A 20,015-nucleotide genomic window follows, 5' to 3' on the forward strand; every position below is an offset into this window, starting at 1 on the left:
TGTTTGATGAGAGAAAATGTTGATGCAATCTATTTTGTGAAGGTGTATAAGAAAAATGAGGAAGTATTTAGATTAAATTTTTTGAGATATTTGTGAAACTGAAAAATAAAAATCAAACATAGGAAATCGGAAAAAATGTGAAGACCAAACGGGCGGAGGCAAATATATCGGAAATGAGAGACATGCTTTGACAATTGACTTCTCTTTATTTACCAATGAATATATAATTTTCTCTTAATTTCCGGATTTGAAATAAATTTTTACCGGAAAAAAGTGCAAAATTTTGATAAAAAAGAAGAAGAAGAAGAAAATACATTATTGATCAGTTTGGGTGCTCATTTGTCGTCAACTATCATTTCCCATGGGAGAATAAAAAGATAATGAGTTCGTGGTAACATCGGATGCTAGGGTTGGATCGAGGAGGGAGAGATCTGAAAAGCATTTCAAAAATTATTTCTGGAAACGGAAAATGGCTATCAATCCTTCTCTCCGACCCGAGATCGGACCGGATGGCCTCGCTCATGAAGCCCCTGTCATTGCCTACACCGAAAAGGTTTTCTTCTCTCTCTCTCTCTCTCTCTCTCTGTGTGAAGAGTGGGATTGTGATATATATTTTTGGGTGTGTGGCAGATAATTGAGGAAGAGCAGCTTCAATTAAAGAAGTACGTACATTTCCCAGGTTTTCAGTTTTCAGACCCGTAACTGTTTGTTGTTCAATCTATAAATAAACTTTGGTGTATCTTTATTTCGATCGGGTTATTATTGCTATTCGTCTATGATCTAAGTGATGGTTCTTTATTTTTAAATTTGGGGATGGAATGGAACCTTGAAGTGATGACCGATCTCGGTTGATGGTGTACAAGTTGTTGTTGTCGCACTCCCACCAACACCCCTCCCAACAACCACCACCCCCCCTCCCCGGCGGGCTTGGCGTGCGTTCTTTGGCTGCTGAAAAAATAGAGAAGCAGAGAAAGAAAAACCAAGTAGCATATTTTGAATGATTAAATATGTAGTGTTTTCACAAAATAGTTGTTTCTAAAAGAGATCACAATGCTTTAGGGTTAGTTGGATAAGAAATTTATTGTGTTTATTTTAAATTTTCCTCCGCCACAAAATGGAAGGAATTCCTTCTAGGACTAGTAATAAGCGCCTTGTTGGAAGTTTGAAGTATGTGAAGTTGTGTGTTTATTAGTTTCCAAGCTTCTGTAATAATCATGGTTGGTAAAATGGCATGGTTTTGTTTTTTAACCATAACTATTATATACCTTGGTGAAATACTTGTACTTAATCTAGCCTGCGAACTATTTACATAAATTTCCATCAAAACTAAATCCTTTAAAACCTATATTAACATAAATCAGTTGTTAATTGAAGTGAGATTATGCCAACGACATCATGAAGTGTTAAATTGAGGAAAATGCTATATATAACACTCTCATCCCACTTCTATCTTGTCATATTGACATGACACTACCCATAAAGATGGGACCGACTACTGCTTTTGAAGAAAAAATCAACGGTTATGGGCAATGCCACATCAACATAGCATGAGGGGAATGAGATATAAGTGTACTATATAGCATACCTCTTTAATTAATACATGTCTTCAAACCGAAATTATGATAATATTTGGTGTATTTTAAATCATATTTTTTCCCTTATTAAGTTAAGAATGCCAAGGAGTTGAAACGTGACAAGTTGAAAGTGTTGTTAGGTCAGCATAGTTGTTATTAGAGGAAGCAGCCGCACTGGTGGTCTAGTGGGACAAAGTGGTTGTGGTAACAAGGTGATGAAGGTGTGGTGGTGATTGTGGGTCAATTCTAATGGCTTGTCACTGGTCACAGCTCTACTTTCTGGTGATTGTTGTAAGCTGGTGATGCTAGATTCTATTAGCTGTGAGGATCACAGTAGCTGGTAGGGCTTATTGCATGGTGGTGGTGGTAAGTATCTGCATAGTTAGTAGCAATAGGTACTTGTGGTGGTATTTGTTTTGGGATGGCATGTTTATCATGATGAGATTTTGGTGTTAGCAATATGATGCAAGTGACAGCATCGTGGTGGTAAGACATGGATTGGAGGTGGTTTTTGCTATCTTTGTCATTAGCCTTTTGATATCTTGCTTATAGTTTGCTTCTCTGCATTAATAATAATTATAAGAATGATATCGACAAGTTTTTAGTGTACCTGGATTTTTTTGCCTTAATATAATGGTTTTCTGTTTCTCTTTCTTCTATCATGTTATTTAGTGTTGCTGGTTCCTTCATAACTCTTGGCCATGTAATAATAATTTAGACAAAGAATGTTTGACTTAATGTTTTATTCTATTTTCACCCAGGTACATTGAAGAAAATTATTCTAAAATTCGCGATGTGGAAAGAGAGCTAGCAAATCTTAACTTGGAGCTGAAACTCACTGCTGGGCCCAAAAAAGCAGGTTGGTAGGTTGCCATCCTTAGTTATTCTTGTATTGCAGAAATATGATTTTTTTTTTTTTTTTTTCTCAGTAATGTGCATAGTTGATTGATTTTGTTGTTGCTATCATGTATGATGCATGCCTTAAGCGCTTGAACACTTAAGAAAGAAAATAGAAATGTCAACAGAGAGAGTTCGTGTTGCCAAGCTGAAGGAAGAACAAGCACGAAAGGTTTGTCCATTTAATGCTTGATTGATTTTAACCCTTCAGATAGTGGAAATAATGTTTGACATCATTTAAATAGCTTATGAAGGCCTCTTCTTCAAAAGTGCCTCTGAAAATGCAAGTTGTTACTCAGTACAATCAAGCTAATTGAGATTGTTAACAAACAACTTCTTCAGGAGTGGGAAATTGGTCTAGTCTACGTGTTCTCAATACTTACTAAATGCATACGTGCTTATATTTGTTAAAAACAAAAGTGTCCTTAGCCCTACTGAATTGGGAGAATTTTGATCACGTGTTACAGTGTTCTCAACATTAAATATTGGTGTCTTAAAGAATCTGATCTTCATGTTTTCTTTCTACCCCAAAAAGATAAACTTTGTGAAATTTGACGAGTGTATTTATAGTATGTCTACATGTGCCTGTTTGACTCTCAATGCATGTATTCCTTCTTTGAAATCAGAGAGGGCTTTTGTTCTTAAGAGTTAGGATTTTTTTGGGTTACGGGAAATTCTTATTGTTTTCTAATCACTTAATTTTTCCAGGGCATATCTATTTTCTCCGTTCTCTCTAATAAATTGTTCTTTTTGTGTACTTCAGGTGTGGGAAGCAGCATCAAAGGCTGTGCAGGATGAAGAAGCAATTAAGCAGAAGCTATGTGAAGACCTTAGCCAATTGGTATATAGCTCTGCCTCATGTGTATGTGAATAATGGTTACTGGTTGAAACTTTTGTCTTTTTGACACTATTATCTCTGATAGGTTCAAGAAAGCAGTACCACACAGTTCTCTAGGCTGGAGGAATTAAAACGAAGATTAGAGGCCTTGAATCCAAGTAGAGCATCCACGTCTGTTCCTCTTGTAAGTTCTCTTGCCTTTTCTATTTGTTATATTAATATATAGTCAGTGACTTGGATGGGGCCCTATGGCTATCGATTGCTTGGATTTTTCTGTTTTGTGATGATCAGTTTTGCTATTTCTGTGTTTTTTTAACCTGTAAAAAGAAAAAAACGTTATAGCCAAAAGAAAATGGTTGTGTATATTTGTTATATAAATAAAACTATGTGCAGCAGCTGTTGTGATGAACTTGTCCATTTCATAATGGTTTTAGTTTTGTGAAGAGATTCTTTATCACTTTTTATGGATATGTTTGCATCATTTGATTCATTTGATCTGCGGTGAGATTATCTACTGTCCAGATTGCAAAAGTATGAAGATTCAGACCCATGTTAACCTGGGTTTGTCCTGGTTATGTCTCTATTGACTTGCAAGGGAGTCTAAGCAAAGTTTAGACACTTTTTGGGGGTGAAAGAAAAAGAATTGGAAGTGCAGAAAGAAGAAAGCCCAAGTGATTTCTTGCTTTGATCTGCCTTTTCAAGGACTTTTCCACTCATCCAAGTCACTAACCAATATATAGTGAGTGGGAAATATATTAGTGATCCATCCATTCATTCAAGACACTAATAAAATGTCTTTGAAATTGAAAAACATATTAGTAATTAGTCATTGTAAGAAGTGTCTCATCCATAAATTTCTGTTTTATCTTTTCTGTACGATTAGATTCCTCTATGATCCTGTTACTTTTTTGTATTATCAGGGTTTTGAGGTCATGACCCTATTTTGACTTTGGATTGATCCAAGCTCATCTTCATCTTAAAATGGTTGAGTGCAGGTTTAGGCACTTCAATCTCTCGACTTGAACTTAACTTAGTGAGTTTGCTGTACATTTATTGATTCTTATTTGATTTCAACTTTTTCATATTTTCACTCAATAATGACCGGTCAGCTTCAAGTTAAGCCATTTTAACTGTGACCAAACTTGCTTGTAGCTTGCACTACGTGTTCTCAAATGTATCTATTGATCTTGCTGCCCCTTAGTTTAACCCCTTTTTTTCTTAACATATATTGTTCTTCTAATATCTAAGGATAGGATAACTGCTATATTAAGGCTTTAGTGTGGTGAAATACTGATGTTCAATATATTGGAGGGGCTTTAGGCCAAATAAAAGGAAATTTACAAAAGAATGGCAGAGGTGGAGCAAGTACGGGGTACTGGACAGGCAGCTTTTGCTGATGAGGTTTAAATGCTGAAGCTTTGCAATTTGAATGGTGATGATGTCTTTGGGATGGTTCATTGCTTTTGTCTATGTCTGTGTGAGCGTGTGGTGGCTTAGTCAGTGGAGGGGAAGAAAATGATGACGGGGGAGGAGAAAGAGAAAAGAAAGGGGGGGGTGGGGGGGGGTGGTTGTGATTATTGTGGTTGCTGCTATTTGTCATTAAGCTTAACAAACTCCTTTCATTTTTCTTTAGGCAACATCCGTCATGCACTTTCTGCTGATGTGACAATCACTGCTATATAATACAGTGGCAATAAATCATTTTTTTTTTCTATTTTTTTAATTTTGTACTCGAAATTATGTTTAGGATGCGAAACCAGCAGGAACTCTCCAGAGTAGTGCAGTCGTAAATGCGGCAGTTCCTCAAACAACGGAACCAGGTGCTGGAGGAACTGCAAATGTTCCCAATCCAGGAAATGGTGGAAATGTTGCAGTAACAAATGGACAAAATCAACAACCTTCTGTTGAGGGAGAAGGAAGAGGGAAGAAGAAAACTCTGTTCCAAGGAAGAGGAAAGGGAATTGGGGCTGTGCCTAAGGGTAGAGGACCTCCCGCACCTGGCTGGACTGGTGCTGGGTTTGATGTGGATGGTAGTAGAGCCTAGAAGCACCACTCCAGATTCTTTGCTAGAGCCACAGAACAGGGATCGCCACTGTTGCTGGACTACTCGTCATTCTTTGGTTGATGTTTTACCTTCCGTGTAATTTTTGTTTTTGTCTACAGATTGTTGATAATAAAATGTAATCTGAACTTTCTGACTTCTCATGGATACTTGAAAGTTGAAACTCATGTCACTAACATAGTATTTCAAGCAAGAATCAATAACATTGTTTCCAATTGTTCTGATCATCATGACCAAATTCTTATGAGATTTTCCTGCTCGTTGAAAATTTGCCTGTGATCATGAAATCGCATCAGTGAGTTGCCTGGAAACTAGTTTCCGATCAACTTGTAGAATGCACTCTCTCCCACTATATTTTGTTGAATTTTTGGAAGCCTTACTCTATTATTAGCGGTATCACCGCCGAAGTGCCTTCTTGCTTTTGAAAGCAGACCTATGAAATATGGTTTGTGGGCTCTTCAAGTGATGTAAACTGTAGAGGGAAAAATGGGGGAAGGGATGCTGAATATGAGATTTGAGCATTTTTAAAAAGAATCTGATTAGTATAAGAGAATGAACTGCCCAAGGCAAAGAGCAAGAGCAGCAAAAGAATTCAGGCCTACATTAAATTAGGAGGATCTTTGAGTTCTGCAAGAGTTAAGGGTTACAGCACCTGTTTCTCTCCAATAATCTGACAGAAATGGCTTATACCCTCCCTAAAACGGTCCAATCCCAGGCATCTTTCGCCTTTTTTTTTTCCTTTTTTTCCTAAGCAAACAGCTTATTTTTAAAACGGAACAAGATACGGGAGAGGGTGGAATTCCCAAGCAAACATCTCATTTCAATTAGTACAGCGAAAAAAAAATATATTCGGGCTATGAGATCAATTAAGGATGGTTGGTTGAGGTGCCCTGCAATTTGTTGATCTGAGTTGTTGTTTGAGGGGAAGACATCTTCGTTATCAATATTTGGGAAAGCGAAAATATAGTTGAATTAAACCGCATTGACTGGCCCGAGTTGCCAAGCATCTTTCACTGTGTCTTACATCATCATGAAATTTACTGTTCTTCAGCACGATTTTACCCCTTTCTGTTAAAAAAGCATCTAAAGCGAATGCATGCATCTCATAATGTCTGGGGGATCTGCATTTCTTCAGGCTAGCTTTGAGATTTTATTGTTACACATACATAAGGCACAAGAAAACATAGTTGACCATCAATAGGATGTTGGGGCAAAATTAAGGGCTAGGATGCTAGCAGGCAAGCAGTGCTACTACGTACAGTACTCCTGCTCAACTGACCTGGTCGGTCTTATAACTTGCGACCGGGGGACGTACGGCGTCTCTTTAATGTTGTGCATTAACGATAATTTAAAACACAAGCATAATTATAACTCAGTTGAATTATACATTCAAATATTACAATGATTTGGTCAAAGGAACATCAATTCCAGCTTTCACTTTTGGTGTTTTTAACCACTGCCTGCTTACGTTTACTGAATTAAGTTAGTTGGGCCGTCCAGGAATCGCTTCTTTTCGGGTTTCCAGCAACACTCTGATCTACCCAGTACAAACTTCTGGAACTTTCTATTATGTTTGTTTTGACCCAATTCTTTTTCTTGTCTTTTCTTTTCGTTTCTTTTTTTCTATCCAAATCTATTTTACATGTTAAGTCGTTTTTTTTTTGTTTTTAATTTTTCTCTGGGCATATCATTAGTACATTCAGATCATGTTTTCTATTCATATACAAACTTGATATTTGTGGATGGAAAAGCACGACGGATATTCCCGAGAAAATTTAAAACTCCTCTAATTAGTCAAACACAAGCAGGATGTGTCAAAGCTGCACGTACCTTTTTTTAATTTTTTACCAGCTGCATGCTGCCAATCCTAATCGATGAACATCCAACACATTCAAAGTAGCTGAAAGAAGGAACTATAATTTCAGCTATAATTGTCCAACCAACCACCCTCTTAGTCATGAAGAAGCTGCATGCATGGTGATCTACTTGATTGTTCATTATCTGTTCGATCTCATAATAGCTCTACAGTGAGCTAGGGCGGTACATTACCTAACTAGCAACTTTGTAGCTAGCAGGGATAGATGACACCTTCTTCGTACAGGGAAGAGCTTAACTGGAGGAACGTGGGAATGGATGAAATTCTGCAGAGCGGCATAATAATTCTGCAGATAAGTCGTCGTGGGTCAAGGCCTTGCTAGAGGTTCATTAACATTTCAAATTAAAACTTCTGGCAGCCGGTAGTTTTTCTCTTAAATATAGCCTGCAACGCAGCACGTACCTGTAGTTTCCCTTAGATTTTTGCTGTACAGATAGTCCTGTTTGTCACATCAATGGAGTTAAATATGCTGTACCTTTAACTAGGGATGGTCGAGTTAGCCGGAGAGATCTCCAACACAATGTTAGATACAGTGATAATGGGTAATTATTATGCAACTTAAAAAAAAAAAAAAAATTTATTATTAAAAAATTATTTTTATATATATCCCACGTTTACTCAATTTCTTCAAAAGAATTATATAATATTTATATATTTTATGATTATAAATATTATTTATCGGTTTAAAAGAGTATTAAAAAATTTTTATAAAAATAAAATTATAAATTGATATAATATATTAGATTTATTTTATAATAAAAATAATTTTATAATTTAATATATTACATTAAATTACATGATCAATCTATATATTTACTTTTTATAAAATCTTTTTATAACTACAAAACTTCTCATATTAAAATTGTTTATATAAATATTACGTTTGAATAATTTGTCCCGTCATCTTATAAGACATGAAATATAACGTATCTTTACTGATCAAAAACTACTTAATAATTACTTCCATTAAAAATGGCCGCGGCTTTATAATCAATTTAGGGTGAACAAAAAGTAGTTTTTCAATGAATATACAAATATTAGTTAAAAATAAAAATACACCAGGGCTGGTGAACAAAAAGATAGATACACCATAGGTCCATAAATGTTTATGTTTCGAAAAATAAAGAGACAGTCTATTAAAAAAAAATCAAATTAGAACGTGTTTTATGAAATTTGATTACAATGTGATCATTATAATATTATCAATGTATTTAGAGTGTCATATTCATACTGAATAATTATTGATCACTTACAGCATTTCACAATACTTTTTAACTTATCTCAACTCATTTGATCTAATAATTACAATATTTTTAAATTTTTATAGAAAATAAAATAAACAATTTATTTTTTTTAATTTTAAAATAAAAATAATATTAAAAAAATATTTTTTAATAATATTTTATTTAATTTTTAATTTTTATATTTTCAATTCACTCCATCTCATTTCATATAATATGCTAAAACAAACGAGGTCAAAAGTCTTCTTGCGTTAAATGGCAGGATCTGAGTTTATAGCGTATGTTCAGTCATAAATATATTTGTTACACCAAAACTCTCATCATATCTGTCGACATTGTCATTGTTATGATCATCCATCATTAATCTCTTTACTTGAAAATTAATTGAACAAATGGTACACAAATTCCACGAACTTGGATCACACACCCAAGAGGGAAAACTCAGGAACAAATAGATCGATCTTGAAAGCACCGAGCTGTCAGCTTGCCTCAAACAATCCCGGCCAACATCATGCTTGATTAATTCAATAATTAAATCGAGTGACCAAGTCAAAGGTTCACTCCCAGCTCATGATGTAATCCAGTACCTGATCGCATCTCACCACCATTAATATACCTGACCACAATTAAACCACCTCACATTTGACCGATCAGGCCAGTACCATCACATGATGCATGTGATCATTTGCATTTGCTTTTGAATTTCCCGCTTGATCGGTAATCTTAGCTAGCACACTGATTGTTCACTGCCATACTAGATTTGTGATCTGCAAGATATCTAAGCGAGATTGCCGTTGAAAATAATTAATGGAAGTTATAAGACTCGTCAGTGGAGTCAGATCAGAAAAATCGTACTTAATTATCGCAGAGACCCCGGAGATCGAGGCCGTACCTTCGCAGCACATGATCATACGTTTACTTAACTTCATGACTGTTTTTTGTGTTTTCCCTTAATTGGTGAATTAACTAATTATATATATTATACGTACTCGATCAAGGGCATTCTTTTCAAAACTTATCCGTACTAATACGACGTGATGAATAATGAATATCTCATGCTAGCTCGATCTTAATTTAGAACCCTAAAATATCTGCATGTTGAATGATCTGATGAACGTTTCCTGGGACAAAACAAAATCATGATAACGTTAAAGTACTCCCCAGATCGAAATAATATACTTGATCAGATAAAACTGATCATATATAGGTTTTTGAAAGAAATATACCGTGTGTCAACGACTCAACATATATACGGTAAAATAGAAAATGATGGTCAGTGAATGTTTCACAGTTGAGATAGGAATCGTTTGCCTTGCACGCAGACATGACAAGATATTTCAATATAAACTGGGGTCTCTTCTTCATTGAGCAAGAGAGGCAATGAGTATCGCGTGGAAAACTTTTGGAAGTTCGCATCAATAATCCTACAAAAGATCCCTTGACGTGATCGATGATGGTGGTCATGATCATTCAGTAAGACGAATAATTTCGAGCATATAGATATATATATATATGTATATAATGAATCTTTGAATTCATCTCATTCATTCGATCTCATTATTCCCGTAATTATAATTCATATATAATTTTTGAATATGTGTGCTAATTGCACTTAATTATAGCATGCAGTTGGACATGATCACTCTTACAGCTAGCAACCTAGTACGTACTCATGTACTGGTTGTGAAGACTCAATAATATTAGATTTTGGGATGGTCATGTTCATGCGCAACATTTCATATATATATATATATTAGGTGGAATAATATTATATATAGTACATGGTGGTAAAGTGTAATTTCAGTTGAGAAGCTTATGATCAATCTAATCGTCTGTCCATACTGTACATGTACGTATAAGATGATGATCATAGATCGACCATATATAAATCATATAATTATATATATATATTGTATAATGAAGTACGTATCACATGTGAATGGACGTACATAAGGCAGCTGTATGATTAGCATGAAAGCTAGATGCACAACCTCAAAAAAAGTACAAAAATAGAGTACTAAGTTACTAACCACAAACAGTAGGTACAACCACTACTGGGTACCACATAGAGATGAAATAGCCCCTACGTACGGGACTGCACACACGTCGTACCTATGATAATTTTCAGGCCGTTCGATGCCCAGATAGAACAAACAAAATCGTTAATTTTGACGTGGTAGAGTTAGGTAAGTAGCTAGAAATTAAACTCATGAAGTGAAACATCAGGAAAAATCACAAGAACATAAAAACCTCTTGTAAAGATTTGGATAATGAATTTAAAATAAAATGAAAGTTGAAATTAAGTTGAATAAAATATTATTTTTATTTTAAAATTTTAAAAAAATTAAATTATTTATCATATTTTGTATACAAATTTAAAAAATTTATAATAATTAATTAGTGTTTCTATAGTCTATTTATCCAATATATACCCCTCCAGTACTTGAATATTGCTCTTACCAAATACATAAAACTCTATTTCCATAATCCACGCACGCATGAGTTATAGCTTTTATTTATAATAATAATAATGGACAATGTTAGTATATAGTACCGATGGTTAACTGATAAAGTGAACCAATGCAGTGTAAATATATATTTTTATTTTATTTTAATTATTTTTTATATAATTTTAAATATTTTTAAAAAATAACAAAAAAATAAATTCACTAATATTCAATTATTTAATCATTAAATAAAATTAAAAAATAAAGAAGTCAATCAATTATTTTTATCAGTCAATTTTATTGATTCTACTAACATTTTCTAATAATTAATAATATATATAGTAGGAGCGTTCACGTATGACAATTTAGCCGTCAATCTCTCTCACTCTGATCTGATGTCTTCTCTCTCTCCCATGCATATTACATATTCATGTTTTAATTTATTTATTTTTCCAGATCAATGTTATTCTCCTCTCACATCATCATCTTCTATTCTGACATCTTACAACGGAGTCTCAGCTGTAGCACACCTATTTTCAAAATAAAGGAATCTTAGCACTTATGTTCATAGACAGTCGTATTTAACTTCCTGTCCACCTTATTTATTTTTTGACACATAATATTTATGGTAGACCGGGATATATGGTCCACCTAAAATAGGAACCGACGTCAAGAATCCCAAACATAGTCCATCTTCGTAGCTTCGTCTTAGTTGGTCGATTTGGGTTCTGCTGGGGACGAGCTTTATGAGCTGAGAATGGAGAAGGATGATGGACTTCGGCAAAGGTCTTCTTCAGCTTCGAACATAGATACGAGGAAAGGACGTTCGCTTCAAACACGAACAATGGGAAATGATAAAGGAGAAAAGGAAGTCATTTTCTTTTTACACGTGGATGCGAGGCCGCGGCGGGGACGCAATCACGGTTGTCCATAGCATTTTTGATATACATATGAAAGAAAAATAGAGAATTGGTAATTAATGGTCAACTTATAAAAACTTTTCTTCATTTAAATCCAATCCTGGCGCTGTTTAATTACAAATGGTACGTACATTAATGTAATTCAAATTAAACCACTCATTAATTAATTGATGTACTTTTTCCGCGATAAATTGACAGAATCTAAGGATGTCCAATTGAATACCAATATCTGATCTCTTTTCTGCCTATAGTTGCACTTTTTTATTTGTCGGTCGAACTTGGTTGCAACTTTAGGGTGCCTCTGAAAGAGAATCCACGTCGTTCATGTCTCGGCTGCATGCAACTTATCATTTTTTAAGTACCATTGGTCGTTTTGCATCTTTGCAAGTGTATACTATATAGTAATGTTATTTATAATAAAGAAATATGCATATATAAAAAATAATAGAATTTATTATTAAAAAGTTAAGTTTTTTTCACGTAGATCTTGTACATATTTATTTTTTTTTCAAAATGATTATACGACTCTTGTACACTCTCTAACGCTTTTATGGAAAATCTAAATCACATTACTATATTTCAAAATGTGGAACTTGAATCGTGCCACCTATAACGAATAGGCCCGACAAAGGCATCGAAATTTTAAAAGAGGTAGATTGTGATAACTCATATAATAAGGATACAGATATGTGATGTATGAGATCCTACATTGTTTGAAAATGAAAAGTTCTTACTCTTTATAAGGTTCCAATGAACCTCTAATTGTATCATTGACTAGTCATTTTGAAATATAGGTCATATAATTTGGACCTTCTTTTAAAGTTTTATATATTTACAACTGTAACTATTATTTCTTATACTATATATATACTCCCGCGAACAACCAATTAAACTAACTATATTTAAACATATATAAATATTCCCCTAGCATGCATGCATATTCCCTTTCTAAACCTAAACTTTTAATTAACCTAATAACTATATTTATTTTTCTTAGCAATTGTTAGTACTTTAATAATTAGAAATTAATTGTTGCGCCTAATTAATAATCCAGTAGTACTGCTACTAAAGATTCAGAAGTTCTTTTTAAGCAATACAACTTAAAAAGAAGATAAAAAGTTAAAAGAAAAAACAAAGAGAGGTATTGGAGATCAGTATTGCTTAAGAATAAATTAATTCTTAGAAAGAGAAAGGAGGAGCTCAGTAAGAGAAAACAATATACAAAGGATGATGGAGGAGTGAGAGAATGGGATTCCTCTGCCAGCAATGTCTTTTGAGGACCAATCAAAAAGCGAATTCTGTTGGAAGTTAAAATCCCTGGTGGAACCCTCAAAACTCTTTACAAGTCCCAACCAGTGGCCCCACCGCAATACTGTGTCTCACGTGAATCGCCCATGTGACGCCCTCTGCTCTTTGTCTCTCTGTCTCTCCTCCAAACGGTGTCGTACGATCAAGTCACCAAAACTCCATAGCTGTTTCACGCACGAGCGTGTCCAATATGTCCTTCTCTATTTCCGTCACTATCTCCTCTCCTTCCTCCTCACATGCCATCGCACTTTGGAGCTTCAGTCTTGGAATATCCTTGTCGATCAAAGCATCAATGTCTTCCAGCACACGACAATCGGCACATGGGAAGCTTCGGATTTTGGCACATAATTTTTCAATTAGTTGGGACCCTTGCATGTGACAAAAACCAGGTCCGTTCTTCGAACTTGCCCATTGCTTCATGTCTATGTAAGTTGGCTTCAAAATCTCAACCAACAGTTCATCCACAAGATGGAACAGTAATAGTTTTTGGTTGCACCCTAAACCCAATCGACCAGGCATGATCCCAGTACTCTGACTCTCACTAGTAAAGATGGCAGTAGATGTATCGGTGCCAGTATATTCGAGTTCGTGAAGGATAGCTGGGTCTAAGGGATGGGAAGGAGAGAACCAATTGGAGAAGGACACCATGCAGGTTTCTTTGTCTATACCAGTACGCCTTAGGATGTTGCTAACGTACTCATATTCGGCTCCACAAGCTCCGGTGGTGGAGTCACCGTTAAATCTGTCATCGTTACTTTCTCGGGCCATGAGCTTGTCCGTCGTTTCTGGTTTGTACTGGCTCGTACAACTAGATAACTGTGAGCTACATCTTGATTTTTGGGCGTCAAATACCTGAAACTGTGTTCCCCATAATACAAAAACAAAATAAGCCAATAGACTAAACGATAAGTAGCCCCCCAAAAAAATTAAAAGCAAAAAGGAATACTGCTTGGTTTACTACAACAGATTTTTTCCTTCGAAAGGTAATAGAAAATATAGAATAGAGCACCTGTTTTTGAGGAATCTTGGTTGCTGATTGGGAAGGTTCTTTCTTCACTGTGAGAAGGGTTGGGACAGTGATGTTGAGAAGGTCATTTGACAGAGGGGTTTTCTTGCATTTCTTCTCTGGAATGTTGGCTCTGGGGGCTATTGATCGCCGAACAAATGGTTCCTCTTGCTTGTTTCGGATTATATCCGAAGTTTGTGGAGGCTTCTTTAGCCTCTGATGGAACCTTTCACCTTCGATCTTTTCACATTTTTTAATCCTTTTCGGGCCCTGCTGCTGCTGCTTTTGCAGTGGTTGAGGTTTCAGCTTCATGACTGAAACTTTAATCGGTTGCGGCTGGACATTCTGTGATGAAGACAATGAAGACGACGATGGTTTTGGATAATGAAAAGATTTATCTTTGCTGGATGCTTGTGTCGTGCTTGATTTGATCTTTGGCTCCGAGGATCTGAGCCTTGGAGAGCAAGAAGGTGCTGAGTGCTTTCCTGGACTTGAATATTCTTCCACAACTTTGGTGAAAGCCTTGGAATATTTCCTTGATTTGAATTGGTTAACAAGCTCAGTTGATCTTCCTTGATCTCTGTTCGTTATAGTGTTCGTTATGTCCATCCCGACTTTCCTGCTAACCTTTTCTTTCAACTGCTTCACAATTTGCCTAGCGTGCTCGCTCGGACTTCTGTTATTCTCCTCTTCACCTCTGCGCTCTTTCCTTCTCAGATATGAAAATCGAGAGAACTCTAAGTCCTCACTTGCGCTCAAGTTCTCTTTGTTGATCTGAAGTGAGAGCCTGTGATCGACGTTGGATCTTCTAGCTGAGGATATTCTTGGAGTCTCCGGCAAAGACCGAGTACCAGTAATATCGTAGTCTAAGATATTTCTTAGCCTGCTTTGGAGGGGTTGCGGTGGACGAAGACGGTGAGAATGTGATTTTGGAAGAGGATTTTGTGTTCCATGTGCTGAAGAATAAGAAAAGGGAGAGCGAGTTTCGGGAAGAAGGTCGAGACCCATGAGTCTTGCTACCAAATTCGGGGTCTTGATTCCAGGAGAGCTGCTGATTTCCGAGGAAAAATCATTTGGAGCTCCAGCCTTCGATCCTCTGAGTCCACTTGTTTTAATTTGGATACCTATCTGGATTTTCAAAAGAAAAAAAAGAATCTTATAATAGTATTAGGGACTCCACATTATCATTATCATCATCATAAGTACTCGCTTTACAAAACAAGAATCTTAGGAAAAAAAATAAAGCCTGGAAAATTGTAAAATAATTTTCTAACAGAATAACTTACAGGGATGTTAAAATCTTCTTCTTCCTCCTCTTCTCCTTCTCTTGTAATACATGATAACGAAAGCTCCTCCGATTGCAAGCTATTTCTTGGTGCTCCAACTCCTGGATTACACAGATATTTCATAATCGAAGTTTAAGAATGTATGAGAGAGAGAGAGAGAGAGAGAGAGAGAGAGAGAGAGAGAGAGAGAGAGAGAGAGAGAGAGAGAGAGAGAGAGAGAGAGAGAGAACCTTTGGGATTAGTGGGTTCCTCTGGCAGGATACAGGTAGGCTCGAAAGAGGGTTTTCGGTGGTGCAAAGCGAACCGAAACTGATGGAAATCAAAGAACTGAAAGACAGCATTCATGCAACCTGAAGAAGAGGCATCTTTCTCTCCTCCAGCACCACCTCTCTTGGAGGATCTTCCGCCCCAATACCATTCCCTACCCATTGCTAGTAATACTTCTCTCTTGCTATTCCGTGGACAAGAAATATGGTCTGGAAAGAACTTTTCTAACAATGAGAAAATCAGAATGAAAATGACAGAAAGATGCAGTCTTGGCTCAGTAGACAAAGAGACTATGTATGAGAGAGAGAGAGAGAGAGAGAGAGAGAGAGAGAGAGAGAGAGAGAGAAGTTGAGAGAGAATAGCTAAAAAGATTGTGGGATATGCTGGCGAGGAAGCGAGAAAAGCGGATCCATCAAGCATAAAACAGCCCCGTTTTATTTGAAGAATTAAGTACAGTGAAACTATTTGTCTGAGTTTCTTTATATTCCCCCCCCCCCCCCTTTTTCTCTCTCCTTCTCCCTTTTTTTTAAACCTTTTCTTTCTATATATTTTCACAATCTCTGTTTATCTTTATCCTAGATTTTCACACTCACTCCCACGTTTTACCAGAACCAGAACGAGAACCAACTCTGCCCTCTCTTTGACAGTCATTGGGAATTGAGATGGATAAAGAAATTGATGTATGACGATATGACTACGTGCCTCTGTATTTGCCAGCTCGAAGCGAGGAGGAAGCGTAAGTGGTGTACAACGCCTTCCTTGCTTACAAGTGTTATATAAAATCTTGATATACAGTGACACACTAGAAGAGTGATGATAAATTCAGTGGTGTAAGTTCTAATAATTCATTTTAAAAATAAGTGGGTCTATTTAAAAATAATAATTTTATCACGTTAAGTTTCAGATTTTCTTAGTTTTTTTTTTTTTTTAAATAGTCTATGCATGCCCCAAATTTACACATTTTAAGAATGTAAATATCATTTTTTATAGTAAAATATTGATGTAATAGGCATTGTATATGGTATCGTTTTGCATACCTTTTCTGCTCAACTTGGAATTACATACCTCTCCCATAGGCCATAACGTTAGGTTTGAAACAAAGCTATATTTTTTGAATCAAATAGATTAAAAACAGAAGAAACAAAGTGAATTGGCTTGTATGGTATGGGAAAATATCTCTTTAAATTATTATATGAAATTAAGCGTCTCAAGCGGTAGAAAGATAGACATATAAATTGAGTTCTACAACAGTGATTACTGTCTGTGTAAATTTATTAGACAACATTAAATATTCATTAATTATTGCAAGATTCATTTCATATATCTCTCTCATACGAGCAATCTTGATGTGTATAGTGTTTATCCTCTTCTATATATTTTTGAATTATGATGCATGTAGAATTCTCTAGCGTATTTAACTTTCTCTTTTTATTATCTTATTTTTTATGTTTCCAAGAAGACTATATCTCAATTGTATTGAAAAATATCCTTATTTATAACGAAAGAATACTGTGGCCGGTTACAAGCTCAAAACTTAATTTAAAAGTTGCATTAATATATATTCAAATGAAACCCAAAACCAAGTCATAAAAAACCAAACCTAGCCACAACATTCACTATTCACTGATATCTTACTCATGAATTAGGTTGAGCCTCGCCTAGGACAACATGTTAACAAATTAAAGAAATTGTCTCATCTGACTCTCGTTTGAGTGGCACTACATGCATTTATATATATGAAATATTTCACCCAGCTTAAGAAATATATATACATTGAAGTAGAACGGCACATTGAATTACGCGAGCTCCCTGTTTACTCTATATATACCAAATCAGAACACATGATCAGACGGCCGGTATCAATCGCGCGTGCATGGCTATATTATTTTGGGTAATGTTATTTTAAAGATCTTATATATATCAGCTATATTCTGATCGATGTATCCATTTATGTGTTTATAATTACTTTGGATCTATAAATATCTCAAGATCGATCATGATTTATCTAGTGAAAGTCCCACCAGTACTAGCACTCCATGCGAAAGACAAATCGATCGAGTACGTACTGGGATGAAAGCTTAGAGTGGTTGGAATCTTAGGGTTGTACAAGAAACCATAAAACTGATTAGAATCGATTCAGACTGGCCATCAGAGCACGGAAACAGCTGAAACAGGTGTAGAACCGATCGGCTGATGATAAACTTAAGTCAAAACCAATGTTGGCCAGTTTGAGTCTGGACCGGACCATGAACTGACCGAATATATATTATATTTTTTAAAATATATTTAATATAAAACGATACCATTTCACTTAATTGAAACGACGTCATTTTAAATGAATTTGGAGAAAAAAATTAAGATCGAAACTATCGTTTCAATTTAGGTTTAATCCCCCCACCCTTCTTCTTCTTCTTCTTCTTCTTCTTCTTCTTCTTCTTCTCTCTCTCTCTCTCTCTCTCTCTCTCTCTCTCAAGCGTGCGCACTTTGTAGTGCCTTAACTCTATCTCTCATCTCTCACACAGCAGTGTATCTCTCTCTCTCATTGCACGGTCGCGATTCGCACAGTGAGCCATCTCTCTCATCGTGATTCATATATCTGATTCTTCATTTCTCAGTTTTTTTTTTTAGAAGAGCCGGCAGCCACCCACATAGCAGCTCCATCCCAAATTTATTAATAAACCCTCACTTATGGTGGAGGAAAACCGTAGTTACAACCTGAGACCTGAGGGATACAAAAAACCAAAACCCAGGCCTTAAAACACAAACCAAAAACCATAACTAAAGTTTATACAAAACAAAGAACCAACACAAGAAAACCTGCACCTGCAAAAACAACAAACCAACCACACAAATAAAAATATAGCACTTCGAGAATAGAGAAAAGAAAACTAACTTACCAGGATCAAAAACTAAGAGATGCGTAAATAAGGAAGACCAAGCCTATCCGTCCGAATAAGACCTCTTAGTTGAGTAGAAATATCATCATCATCAGCCCAGTCTGTAGTTAGGTCCCTAGCACCTCGCTTAGCAAGATAATCAGCCACAACATTTCCTTCACGAAAAATATGATGAACACGATACTCCATGCACATAAGGTATGCATTTAATTCATCCCAGAAATCCTCTAAATACCAGATATTACAAGAACCTTTAGTGATCCAACTAACCAGAAGCTGAGAATCAGTCTCAATCTCAACGTGAAAAAAGCCAAGAAGGAAGCACCTGCAAACCCCTTCCAACACACTACGTAACTCAGCATAATTATTAGACCCATGACCCAGCGACACAGAATACGCCATACAAAGCTTGCCACCATGATCACGAATAATACCCCCAGCACCAACCGGCCCCGGATTTCCTAAACTGCTACCGTCAGTATTAAGCTTCACCCAACCAAATTGAGGCCTAGACCATCTCACCACACGAACCTTCTTAAGCTTAGGAGATAAAATAGGAATATCAATCCTATTCAAAATAGCAACATCCTGAGTAGAAAGCTTGGAAACTTTCATGATCAAGTGCATAATTCTATGGATCCAAATTTTAATAGCTTGCCAAACTGACTCAGCATTAAAAATCTTATCTTCATAACGTGCTTTGCATCGCCAATCCCAAAGTTTCCAAGAAACAATAGAAGGAAGAAGGCCAAAAATAGTCCTAATTTGTGAAGACTTATCGCACGACAAAACCAAAAATTAATCTGATCCTGCCAGGTATGAAAAACCCCCATGTGAACACCTAACTGAATTGCAGCCATACGCCAGATCTGACGAGCAAAGTCACCAGTACAAAGCACATGATTTAAGTCCTCAGCGTGGCCTCAAGCGCAACAATGACATTTAGAAACCAAAGAAATCCCAACAGTTTTAATCTTCTCATCAACACTCAAGCAATTATGAAAAGTCTTCCACATCATAATAGAAATTTTCTTAGGAAGATTATGATGCCAAATCCAGTTAGCCCAAGGTAGAGGAGACGCCCTGATCCTTATACAGTCCCAAGCACTCTTAGTAGTAAAATTACCGTTTGTGTCCTTTAACCAAATTAAAACACCCTGCCCATCCCTCCTCCTAGCCAACAACTGACATAAATCATTAGCTTTTTGAGGTCCCACAAGCTCTTCCAAAAGAGAAACATTCCAACCATTATCAAGACGATTCTTTGATCTTCAAAAAGGGTTGGTCTATAACCGGATAATGAACACTGAGTGGACTGCCCTCCGCCCAATTATCATACCAAAAAGAGATATTACCCTCTCGAACAAGCCACTTTGAGTTATTTAAAATGTCGAGA

General features: G+C 36.1%; 2 protein-coding genes across 2 annotated transcripts; one reads left to right on the top strand and one right to left on the bottom strand.

Annotated features, from left to right (window-relative positions):
• The first annotated feature begins 161 nt into the window (after positions 1 to 161).
• LOC122303181 lies at positions 162 to 5,598 on the top strand. The gene is made up of 7 exons (XM_043114817.1): positions 162 to 553; positions 631 to 662; positions 2,336 to 2,433; positions 2,561 to 2,643; positions 3,235 to 3,312; positions 3,395 to 3,493; positions 5,057 to 5,598. The coding sequence occupies exons 1-7, from the start codon at positions 470 to 472 to the stop codon at positions 5,351 to 5,353; spliced, it is 771 nt and encodes a 256-aa protein (XP_042970751.1). The 5' UTR covers positions 162 to 469; the 3' UTR covers positions 5,354 to 5,598.
• A 7,414-nt stretch (positions 5,599 to 13,012) lies between these two features.
• LOC122303182 lies at positions 13,013 to 16,170 on the bottom strand. The gene is made up of 4 exons (XM_043114818.1): positions 15,686 to 16,170; positions 15,456 to 15,556; positions 14,173 to 15,297; positions 13,013 to 14,021 (listed from the first exon to the last, which is right to left on the bottom strand). The coding sequence occupies exons 1-4, from the start codon at positions 16,140 to 16,142 to the stop codon at positions 13,311 to 13,313; spliced, it is 2,394 nt and encodes a 797-aa protein (XP_042970752.1). The 5' UTR covers positions 16,143 to 16,170; the 3' UTR covers positions 13,013 to 13,310.
• Between the last annotated feature and the right edge of the window lie 3,845 nt (positions 16,171 to 20,015).

The sequence above is a fragment of the Carya illinoinensis genome, chromosome 3 (assembly GCF_018687715.1).
Source record: "Carya illinoinensis cultivar Pawnee chromosome 3, C.illinoinensisPawnee_v1, whole genome shotgun sequence".
Taxonomy (NCBI): Eukaryota; Viridiplantae; Streptophyta; class Magnoliopsida; order Fagales; family Juglandaceae; genus Carya; species Carya illinoinensis.

Excerpts from the sequence above, each read along its gene's own strand:
- LOC122303181 (XM_043114817.1), top strand. The coding sequence starts at position 470 with ATGGCTATCAATCCTTCTCTCCGACCCGAGATCGGACCGGATGGCCTC. Across the intron at positions 554-630 it reads TCATTGCCTACACCGAAAAG|ATAATTGAGGAAGAGCAGCT; the intron begins GTTTTCTTCTCT and ends GGTGTGTGGCAG. Across the intron at positions 2,434-2,560 it reads TGCTGGGCCCAAAAAAGCAG|CGCTTGAACACTTAAGAAAG; the intron begins GTTGGTAGGTTG and ends GCATGCCTTAAG.
- LOC122303182 (XM_043114818.1), bottom strand. The coding sequence starts at position 16,142 with ATGCTTGATGGATCCGCTTTTCTCGCTTCCTCGCCAGCATATCCCACA. Across the intron at positions 15,557-15,685 it reads GGAACCCACTAATCCCAAAG|GAGTTGGAGCACCAAGAAAT; the intron begins GTTCTCTCTCTC and ends TGTGTAATCCAG. Across the intron at positions 15,298-15,455 it reads AAGAAGATTTTAACATCCCT|ATAGGTATCCAAATTAAAAC; the intron begins GTAAGTTATTCT and ends TTGAAAATCCAG.